This window comes from Callospermophilus lateralis, chromosome 11 (assembly GCF_048772815.1).
Source record: "Callospermophilus lateralis isolate mCalLat2 chromosome 11, mCalLat2.hap1, whole genome shotgun sequence".
NCBI classification, from domain to species: Eukaryota; Metazoa; Chordata; class Mammalia; order Rodentia; family Sciuridae; genus Callospermophilus; species Callospermophilus lateralis.
In genome coordinates, this window is record NC_135315.1 from 31,309,890 (window position 1) to 31,328,362 (window position 18,473).

The following is an 18,473-nucleotide window of genomic DNA, read 5'->3' on the forward strand; positions in this document are numbered from 1 at the left end:
TTAGAAATTCAGTTCTTCAGTCACACTTGTCACATTTCAAGTGCTCAGTAAACCTCCTGTGGCTATCAGTAGTGCATAGCAGTTGCTGCAGGGGGATTGCCCGGACCGTTGCCTCTGGTGACCTGCTCCACTTTGACCATGTTGCAACTATGCAGATCCTATGGTTGCCGTTGCCTTGACCAGAAAGGTCAGACTCCTTCCTCAGTCTGGCCCTTTACCAGCTCTTTAGTTTCCGTTCCTAGGACTTGTTCTGGCCCAGCTCTGGGACTTGCTGCCCTCTCACCTTTCAAGGCATCTCCCTTCCCCCTCATTGAGGCCTGGGAAAATCCTAGCCTTTGAAAGCACCTCCCTGGGTTCTCTTGGTTTACTTCTTGCTGCCCGAGGTGTGGGATGCCAGTGTGAGACAGTGTCTGTGAGAGAGATCGAGTCTTCCATCTGGAATGGGGCTTCTGTGTGGCAGCTTACACATACTCAGATATGTGAGTAAGGTGAACACCTTATGAGGACTTAGGAGAACACTTAGGATATAGCAGGAGGTACTCTTGTGGACAGGGAAACATCTCTGAGCGTGTGAGTTTCCTCTGGCAAAGGGAAGGTGCCTCTGCCTGGCTCACAGCCTGCTGGTTCTCTGAATGCTGGAGCAGAGCACTGGGCATTCAGTTATGATTCCCTGCAGGGAAAGACCCCCTTCCAGGGGATCTGCCTTCAGCAAGAGCTTGCTGTGCCGGGCACTCTGTTGGAGGGATATCTTGGGTAGGCGCCTTCCTGGTGGTTAACACCCTGGAACAGCCATTGGCAAAATGAACATTGGGATGGTGACAGAAATGTTCAAATTCCGGTTGACAGGATGTGTAAATGTTCATTCAGAACACAAAGTGGATGTGGGTCCATTGACCAGGTCCAAACCCAGAATAAACTTGGGGTTTTGGCTCCTACACTGTTGTTACGTTTGATTTTCCTGTCAATTATGTGCAGCTCTTTTTCACAGTAACTGTAGCCAAATTGGCTTAGTCACTGGGACCAACACTTTTTTGTCCCATTCCCAGGGATTTGTTTTCTTGTTTAGCCAGAAGGATCTAGGTTGGGATGAGGCCATTACTTCTCCAAAGGCTGTTCTGAGAAGCTGCCGGTACCTCTTTGGAGAAAGAAGGGGTCCTTTTAGAACCTGGAGTGAGGAGAATGTGAAGGCCTTGTGGTGTAGCTCGTGCCTGCCTTTAGCTCTGTGTGACCGTTTGGCAGTGAACCAGCGTGCATCTATTTCTTGGCAAATGGACCTGCTAAAAATAAGCAGGCAGCTATTTAATTCCAACAGATTCAAAATAGCCAGGAGTTCTCCCCACCAACCCTAGGGCAGGGTTCTGCAGCATCTTGTGGGCGGCTTTCCCTGGCTGCAGAAAAAGATGTCCTGGGAGGCAGCTTCCAGCTAGACTGTGAACATGAAAGCTTTGGGACCTGTGGTGTTCAAATCATTTAAGCCCTGAGAAATTCAAGTTTAAAAAACACCCACAACAAAGATGGCAACTCAGTCTACCAGAGAAGGAAGGCCTCATGAGGCTGAAGGCTGCATGTGTGTGCAGGCAGCCCAGTGTGGACCTTTGGGAAAGGTTGGTGTATCTTATGCCACCTCCAGTAGGCTTGTCAGACCATGTCAGCTGGGGAATATGGCAGAGAGTCTGTTTAGCTGACCTGAGATGCCTTCAGTGAGGAAGCAAGGGGCCAGCCATTTTCTGACTGGTGGGAAGTGGGGGCTGGGGGAGGAGCATCAGATGCCTCCTGGCAGTGGGCACCCTTAGTGAGATCCCACAAGGTTTGGTGGGCTGCATCCAAGGCCTTTGGGCAGGTGGCTGCTGATCCCAGGGGAGCTGTTCTTGGTGGAGGATGCCTCCTATCTCTAATCACAATGCTCAGGTAGCTAAGAAAAAATAAACCCTGTCCATGTTTAGACTCTCTGGAGATGTCCTGCCTCTGGTCTTGAGTGTGATGAGGTACCGGGAGAAGAACTTGGTCCAGAGCCATGCCCTGCACAGATGAGGTGACTCTTGGTTCCTCAGCAGTGGGTCTCTGGCTCCAGCCTCTAAGGGATGGAGGCTGGAGAGTGGTGGGCACTGGGAATCCCGGTGGATCATTCTGGATTTTATTGGTTGGGTGGTCTCAGGTGAATAGTATTTAAGGCCTTCTAGGAAACCTTCCTGTCACAACAGGGGCTCTCTGGCATGGAAATGCCACAGCAACCATGTTTCTTGGGCTGTAGTCTCAGCTGAGTAGCTACAGCTAACTCTCTGTTGGAGTGACAGAGCTAGGGGCTTAGGGTCCCAATTTCCAGGGAGCAAACTGGGCTGGGACTTGGGTGGAGTGGCAGTGGTGGTGTGATATGCTAGAGTGGCAGGCAGGGCCTGTGTTGTGACCCTGGTGTTCTGAGTGAGGACTGGGAACATAGAGGATGATTGGGGAGAAGACAGTGATGTGGTGGGTTGAGGACTGAATCACAGTGTGGATCACCCAGGGTGAAGGACCCAGGCCCACTCTGGAGTGCATGTTTGAATGTGGAGTCTCTCCTTATAGAAGTGTAGCCAGCTCCCCCATAGGTGGGGTGCTGTCACTAGCAACTGCTGGAGAAGCAGGACTCTGGGGATCAGCTTTTAGCTTGGAAGGGGCAGGGCTTTCCCACCTGGTTTAGGAGATAGTTTGGAGAACAGCCCCCTCCTCACATACTCCAATTTGAATCTGCAGCCTTGGGCTTTGGTGTGTTAACCACTGCCTTCTATGGCGGTGGTTGCTAGGATTTGTTTTCTTGATCCCATTCCACAAACCCTGCTAAAAAGGAATTGCCTGCTGGGCATGGTGGCACATGTCTGTGATCCCAGCTACTCAGGAGGCTGAGGAAGGGGGAGCATGAATTTGAGGCCTACCTGGGTAACTTTGTGAGACCCTGCCTCAAAATAAAATTTTAAAAGGGCTGGGCATGTAGTTCAGTGGTAGAGTGCTTCCCTAATATGTGCAAGTCCCCTAAGTTCAATCCCCCTAGCACTGTTTAAAATAAAAGGGGTGCCGGAGGATTGCCTAATTAATAAGCAGTCAGAATCTAAATGTACTGGCCTGGGATCAACCCCAGCTGCACTTCCTGTTAGCATGCCCTTTTGGGTAGGACTTGCTCTCTGCCAACAGACTGGACACATCCTAGTGTACCAGTCCCCCTCTTTCCTGTCTCAAATTATTTACTCTTTTGTATGAAAGACACTGAACATGAAGCAACTACATAGCAGATCTCCTGTAATCTACTTTCTTTGGGGAGGGGGAGGTTACAGAACAATGATTCTCTAACTTGACTACATTTGAAATTATCTGTGTTTAAAACAGAAACAAAAGAACTGGTATTGATTCTTATCCCTCAGAGATTGATTTGGCCTTGAACTTTTTCTTTTTCTTTCCTTTTTTTTGAGGTACTGGCGTATTGAAACCAGGACCTCACATTGTACTCTACCACTGAGCTATATCCCCTTCTTGGCCTTGGCTTTTAAAAGCTCCTCCAGTAATGCTTCAAGTTGGAGAACCACTATGAAATATTTGTAGATAAGAAATCTACCCCAAAATAAAACTATTCCAGCTAACAAATGAACTCATCAAGGTCGCAGGATATGAAATGAAAAGTGCAAAAACTTTTCCTTTCCCCCAGCTGGATGGCCATGTGTATGTGCTTCCTTATGTCCTTACTATACACAGTAGTAGACATTGCATAAACAGTAGTCTTTAACTTCTGTTTTCTGCTTTTTTCCATGCATGAAACCAACATTTTTTTTTGGTACCGGAGATTGAATGGGGGCGGGGGTGCTTAACCACTGAGCCACATCTCTAGCCCTCTTTTATATTTTATTTAGAGATAAGGTCTCACTGAGTTGCTTAGGGCCTTGCTAAATTACTGAGGCTGACCTTGAACTCATGATCTTTCTGCCTCAGCCTTCTGAGCCCATGGGAGTACAGGCATGAGCCACAACACTTGGCAAAACCAGCTTCTTTTTCTAACCCTAATATATCTACTCATGAATTCTACAATATATTTAGCGGTCATTTTTCCCTGAAAAAGTAATTCCAGTTTTGTTTCAAATGATATCCTAATGGGCATTCTTAGGCAGACCTCAGCCTACAGAGTTTTTTGTTTTAAGCTTGCAGGTGTGGGATTTTGGGGTTGTTAGGGTATGGCTCATAAGGTTTTATGAACTGTTACTAAAACTTTCCAAAAAGGTAGTACAGACTTCTCCTTTTCTTGGCCCATACAATATGTCTTTCCCACTAACTAGTGGAACTAACTAGTGAGTTCCAGATTTGATGTGGAATAGAAGCTGTGTTCCTATTCCTTGGTTGTATGACCTTGAGTGTATTTTAGCCTTCAAGGTAATACATTTCTTGTATTACCAAGTGGTCCGAGGATTAAGTGATACAAAGGAAAGCATGTATCAAGGTTATTCATTTGTGAAGTGATAAGGTAGCATCATTGAAGCTTTCCATCCAGGAGTGGGTTATAAAGTCATCTGAGCCCTGGCCACTGCTTAGCCCTGCTCTGTACTTTCCAGTCTCATTGCTTTATCTTTAGATATTAGCAAGGAAGCTCATTTTTAAACATAGAGGGACTTCCTGGAGATGACCTCGCTGCACTCCCTCACCCCAGCACTCCAAGGGTAGATCCCATCTCCTAGCATTCCTTCTAATTGTAATGTGCTCATGCTCTTCTGGGCATCTTAAAATGCAGCCCTGATACAGTAGTTCTGGGGTGGGGCCAAGGTGCTGCATTTCTGTCAGGTTCCTTGGTGCTGCACAGGATTCTGGTCCCTGAACTATACTTTGAAATGAAAGGTCCTAGAGCATTGGTTCCCAACCTTCAGCTGAATGTCAGAACCACCCAGAGAATGCTGAAGCACTGATGTTTCTTATCTCTGCAACAAAACACCCAAATGAAGGTCTAATTCAGCATGTTCATGTGCAGTGCCTGTACTCTCATAACCCCATGTCTCTCCCTGTCTTCCTGCTTTTCCCAGGCATAACTACTTCAGGCCTCCAGGATGGCAATCCATTTCCGTTCACTCTTTCCCTTGGCATTGCCTGGAATGTTGGCGCTCCTCGGCTGGTGGTGGTTTTTCTCTCGTAAAAAAGAGCAGGTCAGCAGCAATGATAAAAAGGTGGACACTGGTGGTGGTGTGGTGCTGAGGGCCAGCCCTGACATCAAGAAATCGCTCCCCATACAAGAAGCCTGTCCTGGAATTGTGTCCACACCCTACAACGTCACACAGCCACTAGAAAAGGAACAGTCCACTGCAAGCAAGCCTTCTGTGGAGCCCCCAGCCTCGCTGCGCACACACCCAGCCTGTCGCAGATCAGAGTCCTCAGGCTGCCTCTCTAACCCCACGGACACAAGATCTCAACCAGGAACACACAAAGATGACAGTGCAAAGGTGGAACTCACCCTGATGGGTGACAAAACCAGATCTGTTCCTCTTGAGTGTCCCCTCCCATCTCCCAAGGATGTGGTGTTCCCCCACGAAGCCATAGAGGTGTGTAAGCAAGAGGTGGTGTTCAGTAAGGCACCAGGGAGGGGCTGGCCCAGCCAGTCTGTTTGTGCTGCAGAGAAGCATAGCCTTGGGGAGAAGGCAAGAGAGACGCGTGGAGCCGAGGGGACCGGTGACGCAATGTTGGGGGGAAACGTGCTTGAAGAAGGCTTGTTGTCCCAGGAACGTGTCTCAGAATTGGAGAATAGCAAGGCCCTCAGCCTGGCCGCCTCGGGAGGCGGAGGAGAGAAGGGGAGCGGTGGCCCCTTCTCCCCTCTGAGAGAAGAGTCCGCAGTTGGAAAATTGTTAAGTAGCTCTGGCAAGTTGACTCATGCAGAGCTGGCAAAGGATGAAGAGATGCAGGCATCTGAGGTCCAAGATGACAGTGCCTGGGACAGAGACGTGGCAGCAGAACTAGGCAAAAAGGAGAGCTTAGATAAGAATGAGAGGATTGAGCAGGCTGCCTTCCAGATAATCTCCCAGGTGATCTTGGAAGCAACCGAAGAGGTGCTGGCCAGCACGGGGGACAAGATGGCAGATCAGTTGTATCAGGCCTCAGGCAGTCCGACTGTAGGGCAGGCGGAGAGCAGTGCCCCAGCCAGCCAGAAAACTGTCCTGGGGCAAGACACTGCACAGGCTGCTCCAGCTGTGGTGGGGGCAACCGCTGGTCCAGTGGATTCTGCCCTTCCCTTGCCAGGCCCACCAGCTGAGAACCTGCCTTCACCAAAGACCTATGTGAGCTGCCTGAGCAGCCCACTGTCCAGCCCCACCAAGGACAGTAAGCCAAAGAACTCTGCACACCACATCTCCCTGGCTCCCTGCCCACCTCCAGCAAGCCCCTTCAGAGAGTCGGTGGACGAGGCAAGCATCCTGGCGGAAGATGCCACCTGTGCTACCTGTGTGTCATCCAGCCAGAGTGTTCCTTCCGCGGCCTCCTCCGGGCAGTGCTCGGATTCCGTCAGCACTTCAGGGCTTGAAGACTCTTGCACAGAGACCAACTCAAGCCCCAGGGACAAGGCCATCACCCCGCCGCTGCCGGACAGTACTGTGCCCTTCAGTAATGGGGTGCTGAAAGGGGAGTTGTCAGACTTGGGGACTGAGGACGGATGGACCGCGGATGTAGAAGCAGATCACTCAGGAGGTAGGTGGGTCTCGGGCACACTGGAGGATCAGGGGAGGGTTTCCCTTATTTGTTAGGGAAAAGCTGCTAGACTGTCCCTCCCTCTGGACACTTCTGCAGCAAAGTGAAGGCACTCTTCAACTCTGTGTCCCAGGGGGCCTGCAGAGAGGTGGGCGTGGCAGAGAGCTGGCGGGGACCTGATGAGAAGGCACACTGTCCTGAGACCCCAAAGCCACAGGAGCTGTGGCTTGGCTCACCAGCCAGGGAGCCTCCTTAGCCTTTTAGAAGGAACCAGTTCAAAGTGGGGTCCACCGGTTAGCCTTGGTGTGCCTCTTCTCCTCAGAGCCCGAACTCTTAGTGGGTCTTTAATCGAAAGGCCTCTTAGCTGTCTCCCCCAGTGCCAGGTCTGGGGAGTGTTGCTCAGTGGTTGACCTCCATTTAATCCTGTGCTTGTTCCATGTCTTCACCGGCTTTCCTTCTCCAGAAGCTCTTTCAGGGTAAGTGTCCCATGAACGGCCACAGCCTTGAGTCCCTGGGGAGGCTCAAGCGCTCCTCGGTTGTCGCTGTCACCTATTCCTTCACAGTCTCAGCCATTTTTTTTCTGTGCAGCTGCAGTTCCACCCTGGGAAAGAGGGGCACTTTGGTAACGAAGTGCCACTGGGTTTTTCGAGTGCTGACCCCAGCGTAGACAGTTCAGACCGCTAACTTACAGGTCAGCAGCTCCTGGTCCTGCTTCTATGGCTCCCCCCTGGGATATTTTCATGTATTTTAGAGAATGTCATGATTTCCCAAGTGGCTCTCTGACTTGCTTGTCCTGGAGCCCTTCCCTACCATTTCAGTTCCGTCCAGGAAGCTTGGGACTCTCTCTAAGGTGTTCTACTGCTTTCAGCAGCATCTGGTGTACACAGCGCTGTTCTATCACTCCAAGTGCTGTTGACTGAGACCACTATTGTTTACCTCTAGAAGAAGATGCTGCCCACCAATAGCTTAATGTTAAAATGCTTTTTAAAAAATTGTATCTTAAAATGGGTAAAAAAAGGTTATTTGTTTGTTTGTTTTCTTTTTTTAAGAATTTCCCTTTGCCTGTTGCCCTTCAGCTTAATTAATGAGTCCCCCAGTCTTGTTTCAGCTCTGGGTTGATCATCCTACCTGTTCTGATGGGTTGAGGGCTTCTGAGTGTAACTTTGCAGACAAGGAGGCTCTGAGTCTCCTGTGATAGGTGGAGAAGTTTAGGGGTAGCTGATCAGTCAGAGCATGTGACACCGACCATCGTTGCTCAGGGGGTGTCGAGCACCAGGCAAAGGGTTCCCTGCTTGGAACGTGAGGAAGCTGAAGCTTAGGGAGCTAGCAGCTGGCCTTTGAATGCAGCTTGCTGAATGCCTGGTGTGATTCTGAGCCACTCCTGGGTGCCACTGGGGTACAGGTGTTGGTCATTCCAGTTCTGTTGGACAATGGCTGAAAATGAGCAGAGCCTCCATCACCCTGTCCTGCTTCCAGCAAGTTGGTCAAGCAGCTCCCTCAGGAGGGTTTTTCCCTGTTAGAAGCCTATTCCAAGCCACTGGTGTTGAGAGAGAAAAGGTCACTTTGAAGGTGACTTTGCTGGGAGCAGACTCTCTTTAGCCTTAGTCCTTTGCATCTAGGCAGTGCATGGATTGGTTGGCAGAGGCTTATGTCTAAGGTCCAGGAAATCTACATGAAAAATAACCTAAATAGAAGACTCGCAGGAGTGATCTGTTTCTAGGTATTGAGTTGTCCATATTTAAGCCAGAGCTGTTTCTCTTAAACTGTCTGGACCCCTGTTTTTCTGCAGTGTTTCCTTTGCTGTGGCCTGGGCTCAAGTTGGTGTCAGGGTCCCCCTTCCCATTGTGCTCTTGGGAATGAGCTTAGCTCCATCTTTTGAACAGGGGATATTTGAGCCCCCCAAAGAATTCAGAGTTGCACAAGCCAGGCCTGTGTCAGGGAAAGAAGGCTGTCCTTCCTTTGTCCACATCTGCCAGAGAAACAAGTGAGGTCCCTATCAGGGATGAGAGTGGGGCCACTAGACAAGCCAAAGAGACTCTGTCTTATTCTGTTTGATGAGGCCAGGCCTGAGGCCTTGGAACTAGACACTTTTGGTCTGAAGGGGGGATGGGACACTTGGAAGGGTGGCAAGATGGTTATGAGGTGGCAGTCCAGATCAGCTCCTGGGACCATGTGGACCAGTGGATTGTCCCCTCCCCCACCATGGACTCCCCTCCCTGGGCGTGAAGTCAGTTTCTTCCCAGTTGACCACTTGTGTCTCGGTTCCAGCAGCTGTGGCTGGGTGTGGCTGCCAAATAAGCAAGTGGGACTATAAGTGACAGGCTAAAATTAGGAGTATTGATACCCCTAGGCCTCCTTTCATTGGGGTTTCTCTGAACCTTCTAGAATGAGTTAACAGTCACCTGCCAACTTGGGGGGTGGAGGGAACTCCCAGTAATGTGGATTTTGGAAGTCGTGGATATCGACAGCTCTGAGCTGGGTCTGTGTGTGCATGCTGCTTCCTTCCTGCAGGTTCCGACGGGAACAGCATGGATTCTGTGGATAGCTGTTGTGGCCTCAAGAAGACCGACAGTTTCCAGAATGCCCAGGCAGGCTCCAACCCTAAAAAGGTTGACCTCATCATCTGGGAGATTGAAGTGCCAAAGGTAAGGAAGGCTGCATCCCCCAGGGCCAAGTTCTGTGGCAAGCTTAAGTTCTCTGTCCTCCAGGGTAGGGGAGGCCAGTGAATCAGAAGGGGTCCCTAGTGAGCCGAAGTCCTGAAGCTTGCCAAGGTTCAGACTGTGCTGTGGATAGGATTCTTCCAGTGACCTCTTACTCTTGTCCTCTAAGTCTCGGGCCTGCCCTCTCCTGCTGGGGCTGGATTCTGTCTGCAGATTTGCTAGTGCAAATCAGACTGAGGACTGGGGCAGCAATTCCCCTTCCCTGAGCCCCCACTCCAGCTCTCCCGTGTAAAGTGCATTTTATAATCAAGCAAAGCATAAACCCGTGTTTCAGAGACACTTGAATGGTATAGAAATGTATGAAGAAAATAAAAACCAGCTCTAATCCTACCCTTGAGAGTGACTGCAAAGACTTAATTCCTTCTCGTCTCACACCCTGTGGTTTTTAAACAAAACTGAGATTATGTTGCTTTAATTAATACTTTTAAATATTTAACAATTTAATTTACTTGTTATTCTTTGAAAACGTAATTTTGACCGCATTATTCATTGTGTGAACGGCAGTTTGCCTCGCCCGTCCCCAGTTCCTGGGTTGCTGTAGCAGTCTAACCTTGCTGTTATAACTTAACAACTTGTTAGCTTGATCTTTAGGTTTATCTCTGGGACTCAGAAATAACTGGCAGTCTGCTTAGACTGCAGTCCCAGGGCATTTGGCTCCGTGCAGAGGTAGAGACCTGGCTTGCCCTGAACCCGAGTCAGGACGGCTGTTTTGACCCCAGACTGCTGGCTCCCGTGGTGGTTTCCTCCCCTGGTCTCCTTGTCGCCATGTCCTCTGTAAACACCGACTGCTGAGGCAGGCCCTGGGTGAGGAGGGAAATGTCCCTCTTAGCCCTGCTGGGGAGGGGTCGTTTGGGATTGTTCCACAGCTTGTCTTACATCATGGCTAAGTTTGGCTTCTGCCTGCCTGCCTTGAACTCTGGCGCACTGGGCACTTCTGCATGCCTTGTGCTCTGAAGGTTCCAGGCCGCCGTCCCTTGAGTAAGAGCCCAAGTGTCCTTAGGCGTTTACTTGGAAACAGAGCCCTTTTCCTTTGGTCCTGAGCAGACTTGGAAAAACAGGGCTGTGAGGAATCCTCGTCAGCCCTCCTGCTGCTGAAACTACTCACGCGTGAGCTGGAGGAAGCAAGGCTGCCCCCAAGGCTTCTCAGTCTGGGCCACCTTGTTGGGACCAGATGGGAGCTGTTGGGTCCTGCAGCCAGACTGCCTTGTTCAACTGCTGAGCAGCTGTGTGACCCGGGGTGGGTTCCTTGGCCTCTGGGTTTGTTCTTTCCTCTGTAAAATGGTGATAAAGTTGTTATCTGTTTCACAGGTAGTGTGAGTGAATATGAGTGCCTGGAACAGTCTGGGCAAAAAAAGCCTGACATAGTAACAGCTAAACAGTAAAAGAGAAGTAGGTCTTTGGGAGGCTGGGGCTGGGGCTCTGTGGCAGAGCACTTGCCTAGCATGTGTGAGGCACTGGGTTCGATCCTCAGCACCACACACAAGTAAATGCATAAAATAAAGGTCCATCAACATCTAAAAAAAAAATAATAATAATAATAAAAAAGTAGGTCTTTGGGATGTGGGGAATTGGTTTCCTGCTAACCCTCCCCTCTCCCTCTCTCTCCTGGGAAGCACTTAGTTGGTCGGCTAATCGGCAAGCAGGGGCGGTATGTGAGTTTCCTGAAGCAAACATCTGGTGCCAAGATCTACATCTCCACCCTGCCTTACACCCAGAACATCCAGATCTGCCACATAGAAGGTCAGTGGTGCCTGTTGCCCAGTGCTTGTTTTTCTTACCTGCAGTGTGAGTACATGGAAGCATTTGAGTCCCAGTTGCTAGAAACGGCTTCTTGCCTGAGGTGGAAGAAGCACTGGGTGCCTTCCCTCCAGCTTTCTTCTTCAGTTTAGGGGTTTGAAGGAGATATGTGTGTCCTTCCTCACCAGATCTTTGGCCATGAGAAGCATGGGGTGGGAGAGCAGGGCCAGGGTCCTGGGTTCATGGTGCTCATCATGCCCACAGGCTCCCTCACGGAGCACAAGAGGGCCAGGCCTTTCCCATCTATCTGCCTCCCTCTGCATTCACAGCCTGGGTCAAAGCGACAGAGATCGCACTTGAAAGGCTAATGGGCTTAGATGACCTTCTTCCTAAATCAAAGCTTGGCATTTTGACAACTTAAAAATGCCCTTGAGGGCTGGGGTTGAGGCTCAGTGGCAGAGCACTCACCTAGCACGTTTGAGACCCTGGGTTCAATCCTCAGCACCACATAAAAATAAAATAAAGATATTGTGTCCAACTACAACTAAAAAATAAATATTGCCCTTGAACTCTAGAAGTCCTGTGCAGTGGGGTGTGCAGGTGAGTCTGTTTCTGCTGTGACTTTTCTCTTTCCCATTAGTGATTGTCTTGTCCCCACCCCACGTTAGGCTCTCAGCATCATGTAGACAAAGCTCTGAACCTGATTGGAAAGAAGTTCAAGGAACTGAACCTCACCAATATTTACGCTCCTCCGCTGCCTTCACTGGCACTGCCTTCTCTACCAATGACGTCCTGGGTAAGCTTGCTCCTGGGTCAGTGGACTCCTGGCGCCCTTTCCCCTGAGTCTTCCTCAAATGAGAGACTCCCCGGACTATGGGCCAAGAAGGCCGCAGGCACATTACTGCCCATGCCCTCTCAACTCTGGCTTCCACTGGTCAGTTCTGCTGCCAGCTTGTACTCTCTGGGGATGAGGCAAAATGCCAGCAAGAAGCCAGGGCCTCTCAGTCCCACGTGGGAGGACTGCACTCCCCTGGCTCTGCCATCTGGGTGTGTTTTGTGTTTTTCAGGCATTTGCCTATTAAGGATAGTTCAGCCAGGAGGTGGGGTGTGCTGGACCAGTGTGGGGGCTCCTTAGAGCCGTTGCTGTGTTAGGATCACTACCTAGCACCAGAGGCCTGTGTGGGATTTGGAGGGGCTTGTGATGGGTCATTCTGTCCCTTCTATCCTTTCTTGTTGAGCCAGGCTAAGTAGTAGCCCTGGTGAAGGTTCCTTTCTTTCCTCTCTCCAGGAACTATCCAGGTTATATCCTGCAAATCCAGAGTTTTTCCCACCAGGAAGCCCCGTGGGTTGGCAGGAGGAGAAGCTGACGTCTCCAGGGCTTGTGTGCTGGTTGCTCAAGGTCTTTTGGGGCCTGTCACTCATATTCTGTAGCACCCATGCCTTTGGCCCCAGCCAGGCTTCTTCTCATGGGAGTAGGCATGCCAAGTTCTGTAGGCCAAGGGCTGTTGACTGCCTTTCACACAGATGGGCTAAATGTGCTGCTTCATGGAAATTGTCCCCTGGGTTGAGACCCTTATGCTGTGGAGGAAGGAATGGGCTTTTGGAAGTGGGCTGAACCACGTTCCCTACTTTGCTCCTGAATTGTGGCGTTTTTTCCCTCAGGATCCTTGGCCTTAGACACTCCTTAAATGATGGAGTGGTTTGTGTGCATGGTTTCATTCCCTTGTACTCTGCTGGGCTCAGTGGGACTAGGGAGGAGAACCTCTGGGTTTGCAGGGCTGGCATGTGCCCATGCCAGGCTGGATTCTTAGCCCTGTTCCCCCTGGGCCTCCAGGCCTTAAGGCGGAATAGGCACCTGTCTAGAGCCCTATCTGCTGCCTGTAGCCTAGCATTAGGAAAACCAGTTCTTGAATATGAAGGCTCTGAGACCATAGTGGCCTCTGCTGGGCCCTTTACCATAAGACCTGGCTTCTGAGCACCCATAGACCAAGGCCCAAAGTGAGGATGAACCAGAACAACACTGGGAGGGTAGAGAAGAGTAGGACTTAGGGAACAAGAGAAAGTCATAGGAGAAAAACTAGGATACAGACTCTGGCTGACCTTGTCAATGGGTCTGGCTCAAGGCTTGCCGCTCCCTGCTCAGAAGGCAGGGCAGACTGTGTTTGGCAGTAAGCTGGGGTCAGCTACAGACCCAGAGGAGTTGGCTGAGAGGCCTGAGGGCTGCCTACCTCCTATCAGATACCTCATTCTCAGTGGTCACTCAGAGTTCCCATGTTTGCCTTCCCTAGGTCTTACAGACTCATCAAAAGAAGGAGGAGGGAGGGGAAATTCCAGAGGATGGAGCCTGCCCAGGTCTGTGGGAGGCCCACACTACATCCAGTTAGCTCCTGGCTCCCCAGGCTCTGCTGGGGTTCCCCTGCCAGGCCCTGAGGTTAGTCTGCCCCTGATGGCTGCTCAAGGTATTGCAGGATAGCAGCTGCAGTGGCTGAAGTGGTTCTTGAACTCTGCTGCCTAGTGCTGTAGTTGGAGTTGCTGTGCTTTTTCAAAGATGTGCCAGTTGAGAGACATATCCTGGGGCCTCAGAGCTTATCCCAAAGATGAGGAGAGGAGGATTGATGCTGTGCCTGCTGCCCCTTCCTCTCTATAGCTCATGCTGCCTGATGGCATCACTGTGGAGGTAATCGTGGTCAACCAGGTCAATGCCGGGCACCTGTTTGTGCAGCAGCACACACACCCCACCTTCCATGCACTGCGCAGCCTGGACCAGCAGATGTACCTCTGCTACTCTCAGCCTGGAATCCCCACCTTGCCCACCCCTGTGGAAAGTAAGTGCTGTCCTGGGGGCCAGGGAGGGAGGTTCTGGGCTCTGTCTAGGCCAGAGAAAGAACTTCTGGGGGTTGCCTGTGCTGTCCTTTGTCTTGACCAGGAGAGAGCTGTACTGGGATCCTTCATGGGACAGCATTCCTGAGTCTCCTAGCTAGCTCAGCTAGTGTTTCCATTGGCTGACAGAGCAGCGGGACTGGAGTGGAGTTTGGACACATGGACTCAGAATCCCAGTCCTGCCACTTTATGTCTGTTAGTGGGGTGATACCACTTGTTCCAGGAAGTCGGGTTGGATACTCTGTCAATATGTGAAATATGCATAACTGGTTATGATAAAAGAGCCAGAGCCCAGCAAACCCAGGCAGTGGGTTGGCCATCCCACATGACAGGTGAGGGAACTGAGCCTCTGACTTCAAGTGATTTGCTCGGGTAGCCCCTGAGCAGGAGCTGGATCCAAACCAACCTTCCTCACTGTTACTTCTTTTGCGTTTATCAATGGGGATCAAATGTCAGAACCATTCCCACCCTTTACCCCCCCCCCAATCCCCATCAAAGACTCCTAACTTGGGGCCCCCCTGATGGGCTTTGAGGCATCCAAGAAAGCTCTCAAGTTATCTGCAGTGTTTTGTGTCCATCCTTCCTTTTCTTTCTCCTCCCCTGCCCCCGTTGCTTTCTTTCTATTGATAATCAAACCCAGAGGTGCTTTACCACTGAGCCACATCCCCAGACCTTTGTATTTTTTATTTTGAAATGCGGTCTCACTAAGTTGCTTAGGATCTCACTAAGTTGCTGAGGCTGACCTCAAACTTGCGATCCTCTTGCCTCAGCCTCCTGAGTTGCTGGGATTGTAGGCCTGAATCACAATGCCTGGCCTTTTTTTCTTTTGGAGGAATACAGGTTTAGTTTTTATCAGATTCTCTAAAGTTGTGTGCCAACCCAGCAATAAATCCTGGAGTCTAAGAAGTGGTTGCACCGGGGACCAAGGGTCAGGACCCAGAGTGGTCAGCCCCATGTGGGCCTGGGGCATAGCTAGGGGTTTAGCTGGGTGATCCTTACCCCATAGCTAGGGGTTTAGCTGGGTGATCCTTACCCCTCTGCTGCCTGGGAGGGACTTGGTGATCTTAGAGCACAATCTTGGTAGCTACCCAGGTGCTCTGCACCACCTACTGAGGCAAAGGCTTAGTTATGGGGCACAGGCCTAGGAGTGCCCTTCTTGATCTGAGTTGCCATGGGCCAGAGCAAACTGTAGATACCAAGCCACTGAGATCTGCTGCATTCAGAGGTTCTTTCCCTTAGGAATGCGAGGCAGGCCCTGGCCAACATTCCCTGATTTTGTATCATACTTGGTTTATTGTGGTTAATGTGTCCATCTTAGGCCTCCGTAAGTAAGTTTCAAAGTAATGGATCTTGATTGAATTTTTTTTTTTTTTTTTTTTTTTGGTCTGGATAGCTTTGTTAGATTGAATTTTCAATGTCCAGCAGCCTCCCTCAGCTCTTCTTGGGCTCAGGGGGAGGCTTTATTGGGGACCCATGCCATTTCTGTCCCCTAATCATGAGAGATAGGCCTCTGAGAAGTAATGCTGAGAGGCATGTAGGAGTGATCAGAATGGCCCTTGGAGCCCTGCCCTGGGTCAGGTATGTCCACACACTCTTCCTGCTCTTGCAGTCACCGTTATCTGTGCTGCCCCTGGTGCGGACGGGGCCTGGTGGCGTGCCCAAGTGGTTGCCTCCTACGAGGAGACCAACGAGGTGGAGATTCGCTATGTGGACTACGGTGGATACAAGAGGGTGAAAGTAGATGTGCTCCGGCAGATCCGGTGAGTCGAGACCCCCTGGGCTTGTGCCCTGCTTGGTGTGAGGGTGTGGTTCAGTTCTGCCCAGCTACCCACCAGGGTTCCTTCTTCCCTCCTGCTGCTACTGAGCTTAACAAAGTTGGTGACTCACCTGAGTCAAACCTGCTTAGAAGGCTGTCTAGTGGAAGAGACCCCCAAGTATCAGATGTGGAGGGGGAGGAGACAGGCTCCTTTTTGAGTTTGATGCAGGAGTCCTTGTGACATCGGGCTGCTGGAGGGCTGTGTGCCTGCTTTTAGGTGTGCTCTGTGCTGTGGCCTATAGTGCCATCCTGGAGTGTGGATGTCATTGTGCTAAGCAAAAGGTGAATTGACTGGCAGTGGAGTTGACCTTCAAGTCCGTGTTAACTTGCCCTTTTCTTGGCTTTCCAGGTCTGACTTTGTGACCTTGCCGTTCCAGGGAGCAGAAGTCCTTCTGGATAGTGTGATGCCTCTGTCAGGTAATGGGGGGGCCTCTGGCCAAGGGGCGGGTAGTGGCTGAGCAGAGGTCTTCTTAGAGCCTCGGTCTCACCTAGAGGGTTTATACAGACAGTTGCCACTGCCATCGGAGTTCCTGATTGAATAGGTTGGGGCCAGGGCCTGAGAACTCGCATTTCTGTCGAGTTCCCAGGTGAAGCTAGTGCTGCTGTGCCATAGACTGTCCTTTGGGGTCCACTTTTCTGGACTTATGGTGCCAGCATTAAGAGGCTTTCAGCAAAGGCAACTTCCTGAGCGTAGTCCAGACTCGAGAGGGCAGGTGCTAGGTGAGCAGCACTGCTCAGCTGCCTCACAGGTGCTTGGGGCACCCTGGGGACTTAGCTCACACTTATGGCTGTCTAGTGTCTAAAGCTGTGAAAGTATTGCCAGGAGGAAGAGGGCTGGCATTACTTAGTTTCCATTCTCTTCTCTGGAAAATGGGGGTGGCACCTATCTTTCAAGGTGGCTGTGCAGATTATAAAAACCCAAGAACTGGTGTGTGGAAGGTGGGCAGATAGCAGCTAATATGGCTATAATACGTGTGTTCACCCATCACACTCTCTTCCAGGGCTGGCCCCTTGGGATCTTGTTCTGGCTTGTCTACAGCAATCTAAGTGCATCAGAAACACTACACTGTAGCTGGAGTCACACCAGGCAAAACACTGGGCAAGGTCTTGGAGTTTTTCCTTCCTTGCTCTTGCCCAACCTTCCTCTCCATTTCTGTCAAACTGAATGATCTGTCTAGACTCGCTGAAATGCTCCCTTCTTCATGAGACTTTCCCACACCTTCAGAAACACCTGCTCCCATCCCTCCCACTCCCTGCCTTGGGCCTGTTCTTGTTGCTTCTTTAACCAACAGAGCAGAATGCTGCCTCAGTGCTGCCTCCACTAGAGAGCGGCTGTCTGGATTTGAATTCCAGCTGCACACCCTGGGAGCCGGATGGCCTCTGGTGATTAGCCTGTGCCTCAGTGTTCTCACCTGTAAAACGGGCATAAGACATGTCTTCTTAGGGTATTGCTGATTTGGTGGAAGAGCTAGCACTGTTGGTCCCCAGATTTGTGGGGATGGTATTTCCATTGAAGGCAGAAGTTTCCTCCTTTATCCTCTGTCATTCTGAGGGTGACATGCATCTGGGCATCCTGGAGTCCTGTGGAGGTCTAGTCTCTACCTGATGGGTGGTTCCCGAGAGCAGTCTCAAGTCCCTGCAGCGTCTGAAGCTTCCTGCTCAGAATACAATGACGGTCAGGTCGCTTGGGTGACAGGAGTGCTTTGCCTCGATAAGAGTCTAAATGCTGCTTTTCCTTCTCCCTGTAAAGATGATGACCACTTTTCGCCTGAAGCAGATGCAGCTATGAGTGAGATGACAGGAAACACGGCGCTTCTGGCACAGGTGTGTGCTCTGTTTTGGAGGTGGGGCCAGCTGGACAGGGTCACTGGGGAGCTGTCTGCCTCGCTCAGTTAAGAATTGACCTTTAAACTCCTTCCTTTCCATGGTAGGGAACTTGGGTCAATCAGCAGGCTTTTAAAAGAAGTGTTTGGCTGGGTGTGATGGCGCACACCTGTGATCCCAGCTATTTGGGAGGGATTGAGGCCAGCTTGGGTCATTTAGTGAGACCTTGTCTCAAAATAAAATTAAAAAGGGGATGTAGCTCAGTGGTAGAGCAGTTGCTGAGCATGTGTGAGGCCCTGGATTCCATCTCCATCGCTTCAAAAAAATTGAAGTAAAAAGGTTCATGGAGCAGCTTTACGTATTTCTTCCCCCCACTCCTCTAGGTGACAAGTTACAGTCCAACTGGCCTTCCCCTGATTCAGCTGTGGAGTGTGGTTGGAGATGAAGTAAGTCCTGCCCTTCTGTTGGAATTGTCACCCAGCAGCAGCGTGTTGGCTGGAGCTGGTTCTGGCCCTGCTTCTTCCTTCCTAATCAGAGGATAAACTATAAGCCAGTGCCACCCGGGGAACACTTTGGGTGCTATGACTGGGGTGGTTGTGTTAATGTCATCTGGTGGATACAGGCCAGGGTTGCTGCTTTAGCATCCTGTAGCACCCAGAATAGTCCCTCTTGGAATTACCCAAATTGCCGAGGTGGAGAAACCCTTCCCTGGGTCTTCTGGAAGCTTAGGTAGTAGCAGAACACTAAAGAGGGAGCCCCTGTTGGTGTCAGGCCCTGCGTGAGCACCTGTCGCCTCATTGGCAACTGGACACGTAGAA

The 18,473-nt window shown here is 50.8% G+C and overlaps 1 protein-coding gene across 5 annotated transcripts in view; it reads left to right on the plus strand.

Moving 5' to 3' along the window:
- Akap1 (A-kinase anchoring protein 1) overlaps window positions 1-18,473 on the plus strand; it is a 30,564-nt gene that overhangs the window by 10,953 nt on the left and 1,138 nt on the right. For 4 of the 5 annotated variants that reach the window (XM_076869844.2, XM_076869847.2, XM_076869845.2 and 1 more), the window contains exons 2-11: window positions 5,031-6,678; window positions 9,190-9,323; window positions 11,012-11,138; window positions 11,804-11,931; window positions 12,424-12,534; window positions 13,783-13,960; window positions 15,625-15,775; window positions 16,181-16,248; window positions 17,582-17,655; window positions 18,039-18,101. In XM_076869844.2, coding sequence (XP_076725959.2) covers window positions 5,055-6,678; window positions 9,190-9,323; window positions 11,012-11,138; window positions 11,804-11,931; window positions 12,424-12,534; window positions 13,783-13,960; window positions 15,625-15,775; window positions 16,181-16,248; window positions 17,582-17,655; window positions 18,039-18,101 — 2,658 coding nt within the window. In that variant the 5' untranslated portion in view covers window positions 5,031-5,054. The remainder of the gene's footprint in view (window positions 1-5,030; window positions 6,679-9,189; window positions 9,324-11,011; window positions 11,139-11,803; window positions 11,932-12,423; window positions 12,535-13,782; window positions 13,961-15,624; window positions 15,776-16,180; window positions 16,249-17,581; window positions 17,656-18,038; window positions 18,102-18,473) is intronic. The other variant, XM_076869848.2, reaches the window with a different exon arrangement.